Source organism: Halichoerus grypus, chromosome 3, assembly GCF_964656455.1.
Source record: "Halichoerus grypus chromosome 3, mHalGry1.hap1.1, whole genome shotgun sequence".
In the NCBI taxonomy this organism is placed as follows: Eukaryota; Metazoa; Chordata; class Mammalia; order Carnivora; family Phocidae; genus Halichoerus; species Halichoerus grypus.
The window spans coordinates 43,784,216-43,798,271 of NC_135714.1; the positions used below are offsets into that span (position 1 = coordinate 43,784,216).

The 14,056-nt window shown below is 37.4% G+C and overlaps 1 protein-coding gene across 15 annotated transcripts in view; it reads right to left on the reverse strand.

Annotated features, from left to right (window-relative positions):
• The window catches only part of NMU (neuromedin U), a 195,179-nt gene that overhangs the window by 165,470 nt on the left and 15,653 nt on the right, over positions 1-14,056 (reverse strand). For 3 of the 15 annotated variants that reach the window (XM_078068667.1, XM_078068668.1, XM_078068671.1), the window contains exons 3-4: positions 8,492-8,513; positions 8,218-8,280 (exon numbers count right to left, since the gene is read on the reverse strand). The exons of the other annotated variants lie outside the window; for them this stretch is intronic. In XM_078068667.1, coding sequence (XP_077924793.1) covers positions 8,218-8,260 — 43 coding nt within the window. In that variant the 5' untranslated portion in view covers positions 8,261-8,280; positions 8,492-8,513. The remainder of the gene's footprint in view (positions 1-8,217; positions 8,281-8,491; positions 8,514-14,056) is intronic. 15 annotated transcript variants of the gene reach the window in all.

Here is a 14,056-nt window from a genome sequence, read left to right on the forward strand (position 1 = left end):
GCGAAATAGCTGAATAGGGCTCTCAGCCCAAAAGAGCCTAATCAATGCTTTCACTTCAGGCTTCCCAAGGGGTCAACTAAGCAATCGCTCCAGTACCTGGCACATCAAGATTTATAAGGCAGAGTAGGAACACATGGCCTAAATAGCTTTGGAAAGCCATTTGTTTTGAGTAATAATAAATTAAAAAAACAACAACTTAGGGCCACTAATGTTAAGTCACCATCCCCCTGAAACTAAGGCTCTGTGACTCATGAGATTTACCTAAGAAATATGTTTTAAATAAAAAGGAAATTATAATACACACCTGAGCCTGCTATAAGAACTGCTAAATACTTGTAAATCACATTCCCCCAAAATAATGAAAATGAAAAACTGCTTTCCACTTGACACAGGTTTGTATGACAAAATGCCCTTCGATTGCTAACCAGCAGAATTACACACAGCTCCCGCCTCATCAAGAATTTCAGCAGCATCGCAGAACAGCCCTGTGAATAGGCACTTTAACTTCAAATGATAAACCTGGCACTGAACAAGCCAACTGTTTTCCTAAGCAACACAGCACTTAGAGTGACAATTTTTTTAAAAGTTAATTTGAAGGGTATGTATCTGCCAACAGCACATAATTATTTTTGATTATAATTAGCAACAATAAAAGTCAAGACCACCATGTAGTGAGTGTTGCCCTGCCAGGCATGGATCTGATAGTTTCGTGAGGATTTTCTAATTTAATTCCTGAAAAATCCCTCTGGTCTGTGATGGGTGACAGGATGTATCCCACTAAATATACCAAAATATACCACTTTGGCATAAAGATTATTTGGAGCTAGGGACACTTAAAAAAACAGGCAGAGGGTTAGAATGCAAGAAGAGCATTCTAACATCCCTCTTTTCTTCCTGAAAATGGGAGATGAAAAACTCCCATGTGAACGATGCCCTCCCTGTACCAGGAACGAAGAAACAATCTGCAACAGGGACGCAAAGCCAAGAAATTCTGTACAAACAGAACTTGTTAAAATAATTCTTATCTTCCTTTAGCCTCACTCTATATTTTAGTGACTTTTCCACAATGTTGTGTCTCTGCCCAACCTCAAAGAAAAGTACTTTACAGAAGTTTGCTACTTCTTTGGGTCTTCATGTCATGGTGAGGGCTCCTACATCACATAAACCTTACATAAATTTGTATGCTTTTCTCCAGGTAATCTGTTGTATGTCAGTTTAATTTTCTGCCCCCAGATAAAAAAAATCCTAAGAAGGTAGAGAGAAAATTTTGCCTCCCCTACATCTGTGATGGTTTGTTATCTAATTAAGGCTACTGATCCATCAGCACAAAGTGTTCAGATCTAACATTTAAATATAGACACTTAATTTTCCCTAGTATTCATTCTCAATGTCAATATTTTGGGCTTTGAAATTTATTTAGGCTTCCCAAAAGGATTTTCTTAAAATATTAATCATTTTTATGAATATCATCAAATACTTACTTCTTTACTCATTGCCAGAAATTTTACATCTGTTTTACATAAAATTGAAGTACGCTGATTGGCATTAGTTAAAAGACAGATTTCCTGAAAAATAAGAACGAATGCATCTCTTTTAGAATTATTTTAGCTCTGACATTATTCTTACAATGAAATTCTAGGAACCTGTGGAATTATAAGTATGCACCATTTTAAGCAAATGACTTAAAAAAATAAATCTTAAACTTACAGAATTAATAAATAAGGATTGGCCTTGACTCTCCTTTTGGATAATCTATCAGCTCCAGCAGGATTAATTTGTACCAACTATAGTCTCAAAACAGAACCCCAGGTCGAATGAGTCTTTAGTCTGGAATAGTTCATGTGCTAAAATAGCAGCATGATCCATACACATACATAATGTCGTGTCCTAGCTCCATCCAACAACTTACTACTAAGAAAAAAAGAATGCTTTAAGAAAAGGGTGGGGGGAGGCTTCATTCTGAGGACAGTGGACTTGGAGTGGAGATGCTGACCTAGATCCCTGATGCTCAGTGAGGGAGGATGGTGTTAGTGTAAGTGTACACAAAGCTGTAACACTATTTTATGAATAGAATATTGAAAAAGACGTAGCAATAAAGAGTCAAGGTAGAATTATCTTAGAGAAGGAAGAGTGGCATGACTTTAAAATTAAAATCTCTCTTTGCTTGAGCTGGGACATCCATCTTCTCCTGCCCTCGGACTTTGGCTCTCCTGGTTCTCAGGCCCTTGGACTTGGACAGGGCCTTATGCCATCAGTCCCTCAATTCTTGGGCCTTTGGATTCCAGCTGGCACTCACACCATTGGCTCCCCTGGTTCTCAGGCCCTTGGACTTGGACTGAATTACACCACTAGCTTTCCTGGTTCTCCAGCTTGAAAGCAGCAGATTGTGGGACTTCTTGGCCTCCATAATAGCGTGAGGCAATTCCTATAATAAATCTCTTGTATATCTACATATATCCTGTTAGTCCTGTTTCTCTGGAGAACGCTGATGAATACGGACATTTTGAGAAACACCAGTACAGATGATCTGAGTTTCTTCCCTTTAGTTGAAAAACCAATGGATCCACACACAGTTGAGGCAGCAGGGTGAAATGAACAGGGCACTAAAATCAAGATTCTGCTCCCACTTCTGCCACTTTTGCCACTAACTGGCTGTGTCAACATGAGCAATCTGTTAGCTGACCTCTGAGGCTCCATCAGTGCAGTGGACTAACAGTCACTAATCCGGGGGAAGAGATTGGAGTCCACAGAGGGTCATAGGTTCTAAGAATGCCTCCAAAGCACCTCCAGCACTAGAATGTTCAGCCAGTCACTGGCGGGCTAACTCCTTGACCAAGGTTTAGTCTACCAAGAAATTTTTGACCCACCAATGATGAGTCATAAATTTAACAATGTGGATGCCATGCAAAAATAAAGTTTAATTTTTATTGAAAATTGTTGGAACTACATCTATTCTTTCTCCTTTGCCCTTCTTATTTACTTTATTGCCAGTAAAATACCTTGAATCCATCTCTTAATTGGTCCGCCCATGGCCAGTGCCTTGGTCCAAGATCTGCTCTTTGATCTCCCAACTGTTCTCCAAATCCATGTTGTCTTTTCTCTGCTAATACAGCCCTCACATCATCACACCAGTCACCTATCTAAATGTTAATCTGATCTATCTCCCTCCTACTTAAAGACCATCAATGAGCTCTACTGCCTGTAGAACTAAGTCCAGATTCTTTAGCATTGTTTCCAGTGTCATATCTGACCTCAAATGACATTTCCAAAATCAATCCCAGCAACTATTCTCACCTCCCAAGACCTTTATATTTAGGGACTTTTGGTTTCAAGAATCTTCAAATCCAATCTGCCCTCAGCTAAAAAAAAATGAAGCAAATTTTATTACTACACACAAACTGTTCTCTTGCCCTATATCCTATCCCTTTTGCATAAAGTTTTTTGCAAGCATAGGATTTCTTTAAAGAATCAAAAGGAGCTCCTTTAATCAATAACTGTTTTGGCACGCTTTATTTATTAATACGACTCAGCCTCCAAAGTGACATGGTTTGTAACTCACTCATTTAGCTGGTGAATCATATAACATATAACATATGTTATATATGTATATAACATATAACATAATCATATAACAACCACTTATGAATCTTGTGTGTCCCATATTTGACAAAATATACATTAGGCTATATGTTGGCTCTCCCTTAAGGAAAACCATGATTTGTCTAAGCATTTCAATTACTGAAATATTTCATACTGGCCTAAATCTTAGAACCATACTTTCAGCTTCAAATCTTGAAAGAAAAAATATTAAAAAAAAAATTTCTTCTGCAAAATGGAAGTTTGGAGTCACTGATGGCAAAAAAAATCCTTTTATCTTCCTCTGTAAAGAATTTTACTTTTTGTTAAGAAGCAATTATTATCCTCTTCTAGTATAGACCTTGAAGGCAGGGATCCTAGCCAACTTATCCACTACAGTAGCATCAGTGCATAGAATGGCGCTTGGCTCAGAAGGTAGGCACTCAATGAATATATATCGAATGGATTTATGAATAGGCAAAAGGAGGTGTTGTACAACCACACCACAGAAGATCTCCATACAAATGAATTCCTTAGATAAACCCTGCTATTTCACAAAATACAAGCATTTTTCAAACCACTACTGCTAAATTCATGATGTAAGGGAAGATTTTTGCCTTTCTGAGAGACATAAATTGGTGTTGATTTGCACTCCTTTTATCAAGATTTTTCGTAAGTCCTATATTCAGAAACAGTTTTGTAAATCTGCTACTTTGCTCTATTTGTAGGTATTTAGCCAAAGGATGGTGGTTTGCCCACTCCTAGTTTATAGAAACAATCTTGCCCTGGTAGTAATGCATGGTAAACTTTAATGGCCATAAAAAAAAATCACCTGGGAGATTTGATTTTAAAAAAAGATGCTCAAGATTCCTTTATACTCTAGAAATTCTAATGTGGTAGGTCTGGGGTACAACCTGTATTCTTAAAAAGCTCTCCAGATTATTTGGATGAGGACTACACTGTGAGAAACACTGTATTTGAGGCTAAGAACAAACATTATTTATTTAGTTTTTTATATGAGGAATGTTTGCGAATGCTGGAATGGAATATGTTTTATGAAATATTAGGAAGTCTAAATAACCTCAGATTTTCAGTTAGTAATTATACTACCAAGAGTTCTTCCTTCCTGGAAGAATACCAGTTATAAATTCTATGTTCTAAATTAGATAGGTATCATTACAAAGAATGTTAGTGAGGAGGAAGAAGACAGTATTATATATTACAAATACCCCATCCCTGTGTGATCAGTGAGAAGGCCTGAAATCTAGCATTTGATGTGTTATGAATTAATTAAGTGACCTTGAGAAAATCACTTAATCTCTACCCCTAATTCCTCATTTATAAAATGGGATTAACTTGTATTTACATACGTCATAAAAATGTTTTAGGGGGAAATAAAATATGTAACAGTGATTTGGATTGTTCAAAAGGAAGATATTTTATAAATAAAGTATTGGGATTTTGCCCTACTTCAGTAAGTTTGACGCAGTGAAGGAGAGTTAGAAGCAGGAAAGCTCCCACCAAAATAACTATTCAAACTAAGTAAGCCTGCCAGTTTCATGGATACTGACAGAAGATATGAAACTCTTGAGTCAGAGACAAAGGACGTTATTAGTTGCAGCAAAAGGAATAAGAGGAGTAGCAGTATGGTACCAGTGCCCAAGTCCCACAGGGCAATGTGGAGGGCCGGGGAGCCTATATATCCAGAGGGGTGGGTCACAGGGGAGAACCTAAGCTTAAGGAATCTGCTGCTTTTATAACAATCAGTAAGCAAGCTTGCTTGTCTGGGAGAAGACCAGGTGTAATACAAGAACTGCAATGTATTATCTCCTCAGGATTGCCAACTGTATAATCAATCCTGAAAAGTGGCCCAGGTGTAAGAATAGCCAAAGCCTTGGGATTTGGGCACATTCAGCAAGACACAGAGGAACACAAGAGGCTCATATCTGACTGTACCTAACATACAGGGCATAATAATACAAATGAATAAAATTTTAAAATAAAGTTCCATGTGTATTTAAAAAATTAGGATCCTAGGGGCGCCTGGGTGGCTCAGTCGTTAAGCGTCTGCCTTCGGCTCAGGTCATGATCCCAGGGTCCTGGGATCGAGTCCCGCATCGGGCTCCCTGCTCTGCGGGAAGCCTGCTTCTCCCTTTCCCACTCCCCCTGTTTGTGTTCCCTCTCTCACTGTGTCTCTCTCTGTCAAATAAATAAATAAAATCTTTAATAAATAAATAAATAAATAAAGAGTTAGGATCCTAGTTCCAAAGGAAGAAAATGCAAGGAGGAAATTTTACCATGCTATATTTTTCACTGTCTTTGGAAAGAAAATCACAAGATTAAAATGTGAAGACTCAGGGGTGCCTGGGTGGCTCAGATGGTTAAGTGTCTGTCTTTGGCTCAGGTCATGATCCCAGGGTCCTAGGATCGAGGCCCACATCGGGCTCCCTACTCAGCGGGGAGCCTGCTTCTCCCTCTCCCTCTCCCCCTGCTTGTGCTCTCTCTGCCTCTCTCTCTCACAAATGAATAAATAAAATCTTTAAAAATAAATAAATAAAATAAAATGTGAAGACTCCTGTCTTTCTATTGTTTATGTTAACAGGTAACAATTTGAAAAGCCACTACTTGAATCTATAGACTGGAAAAAATGATTAAAAATTGCTGAAGTAACTGCCACATCACAGAAATATCCTCAAGATAATGGTTAGTTTCTACGAACTAAAAAGAGGAGAAAGGTCAACATAACCACCATGGAATCATGAAAGTGAAGCCAAGAATAAGTATGGGATAGAAAAGGAAGGAGAAGGCATGTGGAAGGGAGAAGTAATATATGGATGACAAGCATTATAATAGAAAAGGTCTGGTTTTCAAGACTCAGTTAGACTTAAAGCAGCACAGAAAGAGCAGGAGGATTCCACATCCTGTTTTCTCTCCTTTATATTGTGAAAGTGTGGATGAGGGCCAGTCATTCTCAGCCAGGTTTTGAAGTGCATCATTTGGCTGCCAGATGCCCATTATACTAATTGGATCACCAGCCTCCTCTCTATCTCATTGACACAAGGATTCCAGGGCTACCCATTTCTTTTGCAGCATTAAAATTTAAGAATACCCACCCATACAACAAACTATAAAATATTCACATGGGCCTGTACTCTACTTTTGTATTAGACAGTAACTCCAGAATGATTCTTCAGTAGCCTGCTGGAGTGATGTGAAGGAATGCCAATACTAAATAGGTTTCTCATGCTAAAACATTTAATTTTATACTTCCAGAGCATATACTTGAAGCATTTGTGAATATCTACAGTTTTACTGGAATCATCATCTTCCTTAAGAATTTTTTTCTTGTTAAGCCTATACGTACAACTGCTCTAACTCAATAAAAACAAAAATTACTTTTGTTAGGAACACAAAAAGATTTAATACCTTCACACTCAGAAATCAAAATGTTCATAAAAATACACATATGGCCATATATGTATATTGTATTTTGCACTCTAAGAAGGATCTATGAACATCACAAACTAGTTATAGATACATTAATTCATTTTTTTATTTTATTCCCCACTTAAAAGGATAAATTTGAATAAATATTAATATCAATCTTCATTTAATGAAATGGTGCTTAATGAAAGGAACTTTCCATAAAATTTTCTAAATATTCATGATTTATAAAATGAGACTTTCTGTTAATGTGACACTATTTAACTTTTTCCAAGAAAGACTCACACACACAATGGATCTTATATTAAACAGGGTTCTGGGTTGCAGACAACAGAATCCACTTTTATTGGTTTAAGAAAGAAAGGATTTACTACAGGTATTAGTTTACAGAATCTTTGGAAAGGTTAGTGAAATAGTTCCTAGGCCAAACATCCAGGAACAACTTGGTGAAGATGCTGAACAGACCCCAAAACCATACTGTTCCCACCACATTCAGGTGGTGGGAGCCACCACATCTGAACAAAGAATCATGTGGTTTTTGCCAATTATTGCAGCACCAAAATGGATGCCCCATGTCCTACTTTCCCCCCCACATATATTAATATCAAGAAAATATATCTGTCAGAATCTAAATCATGTATCCATACCCTAAAAGAAAGGTGAGGGAAGGGGCTGGAAAAGGTAGATTTTTGTTTTACTGTTTTGTTTTGATTTTATATTCCTCATTGAGATGGTGGGGTTTACATTATTGGGGGCTATAAAAATGTAGCCATTTCAAAGTGTAGTCATGTCCAAAAGATTGTGGGCAACCTCAAATTGTAAATGTCAACTTCAGATCTTTATCACAAAATTTAGGGTACTTTACTTAATACATTTTGCATGTTTTTCTCATTCTAGATAAATAAGTGGACTGTTCCAGTGGTCCAGTCATTTTATTGTTTTGTTATTTTGTTTATAATAAATTTTGGTCTTCATCCTATTTTCAGTTTTAGTCTCCTTTAGATTGGTTTGAAAATTCATCATTATATTACAGAGTTCCAAGCACAAACCCCAAACTATTACATATTTCTTTTGGTCAATATTGAATTTGTAACATGCCTTTTGTCTTTGAAGTTCTGTTAAACTCTACATACCATCTACCACTGTTTTTCTTAGGGGATTGCTAAGACCTAGATAGAACATTTGTGTGTCACTTACTCTTGATAGACTGTTGTCTGCCAAAGTTGGAACTGTACTTCATTTTGCAAACTATGAAATGACCTATTCTTCTTTTTTTTTTTTTTTTTTTTTAAAGATTTTATTTATTTATTTGAGAGAGAGAATGAGACAGAGAGAGCATGAGAAGGTCAGAGGGAGAAGCAGACTCCCTGCCGAGCAGGGAGCCCGATGTGGGACTCGATCCCGGGACTCCAGGATCATGACCTGAGCCGAAGGCAGTGGCTTAACCAACTGAGCCACCCAGGCGCCCGACCTATTCTTCTTTATAGTTGAATCTTAAAAAAAAAAAAAAGAAAATTAATAAATAATAGCTTAGAGAAGAGCTAAAAGAAAATGATTATGAGGTTTTGTATTAGCTCAGATCCCTTCAAAGTTTCTGATAACCAAAACCAGAGTAGATTTTATGTGTTCTCCAAATTCTAGCCATTTTTTATGTGGTAGATGTTGGTAGTTATAATCTTCCTTATCGGGGGGGGGCACCTGGGTGGCTCAGTCAGTTAAGCATCTGCTTATTGATTTCAGCTCGGGTCATGATCTCAGGGTTGTGGGATTGAGCCTCACATCAGGCTCTGAGCTCAGTGTGGAGTCTGGGATTCTCTCTCTCCCTTTACCCCTTCCCCCTCTCTAAAATAATAAATAAATAAACCTTTAAAAAATAATCTTCCTTATCTGGATTCATGAGAACTTGGTATGATTCTAATAGAGCAAAACTTCTCCTAGGGAAGAGAAGGAGGAGACATTGATGGTGAGGAGATGGTCTTCCCCAACATTCATGAAATTGCATGCTGTTAGGTCCCCCACCTCTTTGATGAAATTGGCAAGGAACCCATCAGAACCTAGCTTGCTCAGCAAAGCAATCAGGATAAACCACAGGCCAGAAAAAATTAAATCTGATGGTGCCTGGCAGTCTTTCATTGGAAGATATTAGCAGTGAGAAATTCAAACATGCCTTTTTCCTCTCTTCCAAAATATTAGGTTTTAATAGACATTAATACTGCACCTGTCTGCTATCTTTAAGAAAAAACTATGATGTGACTACTAAATCTTTAAAATACTTGCATTTTCAAAAGGTCTAAAAACAAAGATGTGCTCATACCACCTCATACCATATACAAAGATTAACTCAAAATGGATCAATGACCTAAATATAAGACATAAACACTATTAAACCAGAAAACATAGGGGTAAACCTTGGGTGTGGTAATGGATTATCAGATAGAACACCAAAAGCACAAGCAGCAAAAAAAAAAAAAAAAAAATTGGGCTTCATCAAAATTAAAAACTTTTTGTATCAAAGGACATTATCAAGAAAATGAAAAGACAACACACAGAATGGGGAAAAATGTTTGCAAATCATATATCTGACAAGGGTTTAATATCCAGAATACATAAAGAATTCCTACAACAAGAAGATAAGTTAATTCAAAAATGGGTGAAGGACTTGAGTAGATATTTCTCCAAAGAAGATATGTAAATGGCCAATAAGTACATGAAAAGATGCTTTACATTCTTAGTCACTTGGGAAATGCAAATCAAAACCACAATGAGTTACTACATCATACCTACTAGGATGGCTGTAATTTAAAAAAGAAAAGAAAGAAAAACAAGTGTTTGTGAGGATGTGAAGAAATTGGAACAACTGGAACCCTTAGGCATTGCTGGTAGGAATGTAAAACAGTGCTAGCTGCTGTGGAAAACAGTTCAGCAGTTATTCAAAAAGCTATAGAATTATCATATGACCCAGCAATCCCACTCCTAGGTAACACATTCTCCAACTCCCAATTCTGGCAACCACTGATTTGTTTTCTTTCCCTATAGTTTTGCCTTCCACAATATCACATAAATAGAATCACAGAATCCATTGCTTTTTGTGTCTGACTTAGCAAAATGCATTTAAGATCTCCCTGTCTCACAGGAATCACTGGTTTCTTCCTTTTTATTGCCTAGTTGTATAGATGTATCAGTTTGTTTATCCACTCACCTGCTGATCCATAATTTTATGGATAAATAACTTTGTATAATAGAGTTTTGATACTATAAGGCTAAAGACAAAACACTGGACTCTAGTTGGTAAATATGTATCTCACATGGGTCCAGTTCAGCAATTCTGAAACTACTTTCCACACAGAGTTGAATAAATAAGTAAATATATTGTAGATCATGACAGCCAGGTTGGTATCTATGAAAGAAAGAAATTACAAACAAGCAAAGGGGAATGCCAGAATATACCCTATGGTAACAGGCTGGAGTTAAAGATACCAGTATGAACGAATGTTTTTGTTAGTATATATACAGATGGAGATATAAAGATAGCTCTACACACTGAGAAGGTCTAGAAACAATGACTCTCTAATTGCAATAAGAACACTGAGATGCCAGATTTGGGTTTCTAAATACCATTCTCCAATCAAAGGATCCACGATTCTTCAAAAATGACTAATTCATGGGCTAGGGCACAGAAAATATAAGATAAAAGCCAGGAAGAGCATCTTACAGTTCCAGAAAGTAAGCTAGTGCATAAGAAGGAAACAAGAAAAGAAACAAGATATGGGTTCCTCGAAGTGTCACAGGAACCAACTCTTAAGAGCTCCTGATGGCCAGAGCTGGGATAATTAGAGCAATACAATAAACAATGATAGTAATTAATTATAACCCCCCAAATAAAATATCCATAAGTCAATAAATATCCATGAGACCATACTGATATAAATACACAAATGAATGAATAAATGAAAAGAGGCAATTCTTCCTACAGAAGAACTATAATTACAGGAAGAAAGAGGAAAATGGAACATCATCATTAGAGTACTGTTGGCTTTAAAACAAACAAACAAAAAACCAGGCAGCCATTTTACCAGCAAAATGAGTTTATTCAAGAATAGCTGAAAATTGCAATGCAGGACAAGCAAACTATGGAGAACCATAGGCAAGTCCAGAAAACAAAAGAGAGGGGTTTGTTTTTATGGAGGAAAGGAAGAAGTTGGGAGGGGCTATTTCAAAGAATTCAGGGTGGTGACAGCTTCTCATTGGCGAAGTGTGGCAGTTTCTCAACGACTGGGCTGTTGCTGGACAAGGTTCTTTGTTCCTCATACTGGGGTATGTAAAGTAAGTTTCCTCCTGTTTAGGGTCTGTGAGAGCTTCCCCTTCAGGATTTCTGGACTCCATCTTTAATGAGGTTTCCATTATTTGTTTTCACAGTACCAAAGTAAAAATTGCTATAGGCAACATCCATTGATGAATGCTAAAATCTGGGAGTGAAACTCACAGGGTATCCATATTGCCTCATAATATCTCTCATCAAATATTTATTAATAACTGTGGTGTTTTTAACATATGTCTTCAATTTCTTAAATACTCCCTCCAGGAGATGGATCTCAGATCCCCTAGACTGGATTGAATAACTCCAGTGGTCTAGACTTAGTAATTTACCCCCAAAGAACGGAGTATGGAAAGAGGAAACTTGTAACTTTACATTGGGGAGACCTGGCACACAACCTAAACCAAGTGATCAAGGCTAAGATCACAATTATAAGATATATTGATCTCATGTACCCCAAATCTGCAACCTCAGTCTAATCTTGTGAAAAAAAGGCAAACCCAAACTGAAGAACATACTACAGAACATCTAACCAGTACTCTTCAAAAGTAATTAAAGACAGGGGCGCCTGGGTGGCTCAGATGGTTAAGCATCTGCCTTTGGCTCAGGTCATGATCCCAGAGTCCTGGGATTGAGCCCTGCATTGGGCTCCCTGCTTGGCAGGGAGCCTGCTTCTCCCTCTCCCTCTACTGTTCCCCCTGCTTGTGCTCTCTCGCTCTGTCAAATAAATAAATAAAATCTTTAGAAAAAAAGTAATTAAAGACAAAAACCTGAGGAGCTGTCACAGATTGAAGGAGACTAAGGAAACATGACAACGAAAGGCAGTGTGGTATCCTGACCTGAATTGTGGAACAGGAAAAAAAAAGCCATTTAGTGGAAATACCAGTGAAATCTAAATAGTCTGTAGTTAATTGCATTTGTTGAACCAATCTTAATTTCTTAGTTTTGACTACATGAGATGTTAACATTTGGAGAAGCTGGGTAGACAGTATATAGGAACTATCAATACTATCTTTAAAACTCTTCTGTAAATCTAGAATTATCAAAATAAAAAGTTTAAAAAAATTTTTTTAGCTTCAGGTAAACTTAGGGCTTACACTCAGTAACTTGGAATTAGTGGGTCTCACTCCCAGATGACTCAAACCAAAATAAAGACGTATCAGTAGTAATCAGTTATCACTATTCACCATATGCAATTTGAATGTGCAAGGTGCCCAAACTGAAATCTCCCTGGAGTCAGGCTGGGGTAGCTGTCTGATGGTTGCTCTGTGAGGTGGCCCTATTTCAACACACCAAGCTGCAGACCCCAGAGTACACTACGAAGAATCAATAACTTTCTCCTCCTAGCCGCAGCATCATGGATATAGATCAGCACTGGCGGGAGGATGGCTGAGGTGGGATGAAGCAAATGGAAGCTGGTAGTTGGCACTCACTTTGTAGAAAGGTGGTTAGAGCATAAGGAATGTAGTTACGTTCACCTCAGTGCTTTCTCCTTACCTAAAATGCATGTAGCATTCAGGTATGCATCTACCTTTAGGACAATGCAGAGGGTATTCTCTGGTTTACAATCCCTTGGTTCCCTGAATTATTCCTATTTGATTACATACAAATTACTCATCACTACCAGTGTCTTTCTGACAACAGCCAGAACAGGGATTTCCAATGTGTTACTTCTAGAGCTAAAGAATTAAAAGGGGTCTAAGGGTGAGTAGGGATTTTTGAACTTCGAATATTTTCAAAAATCTAATGAGATCACGAATTTACCTGTAATAAAGCTGCCCAGAATAATACTACTTTTATTTGCTATACTGGAATCATGGCAACTCAGCATGAACCAAAGTGCTGATTGATAGTAAAATACATTTTTGATTTGGAAAAGCAGAGAGATAAATTAACTATTAATAAATGACTTTTGTTAGTAGGCAAAAAAAACACAAAACCCACGGGGGGTTCATGGGTGGCAATGATGAGAAGCCAGTGTGCTACTTACTGCATAAGATACCCTGCCCTCAGCTCTTGCCCCTACAAGCCACCCACCATCAGAATCCTCAGCCTCTATCTCCCTAGCACTTCTTCCTACCCTGGAAAACCTTTTCTGGTGAGGTCTGCCAGTACATTACAAGTGCTCTGTAATTTAATGCCATCTTGATTGCCTTATGCATACTCAAGAAACTGTATACTTCATAGTATGTCTATGATTCATAAAGAGTGGAGTAAATATAGTGCCTATTTTTATAGCTTCAGGAACATAATTCTCCACTTAAAATAGGTTCCATGAGAAAGATAAATTTAACTTCCATCATGTTTGTTTATGCTACTTTTTCCAAGTTATATTTTCACTGTTGAGGACTATCTGTACCCACACGAGAATTTCAGCTCTTAGAAACAAGAACTTCCATGGCTATGATATTTACTAGGGTTAGATCCTCCCAGGCTAAAATGGCACAGGTGAATTCAAGATAATTTGACAAGCACAGAAAATATTGACCTTTAGAACTGTCTGATGCCAAAGATGATGAATACTTATAATACAGCACTTTATTTTTTAGGATACTCCGACATGCTTCATATCTTAAAATGTTTAAAAATCAATACCTCTTTTTACTTTATAGCTGGTTTACAAAACATCCTTTAAAGGCTAAAAAATGACAAATGTAAATCCAATTTACCTAAGTATATTAAAATCTCAATAGAAGCAGAGAAGTTCCACCTAATCTCTTA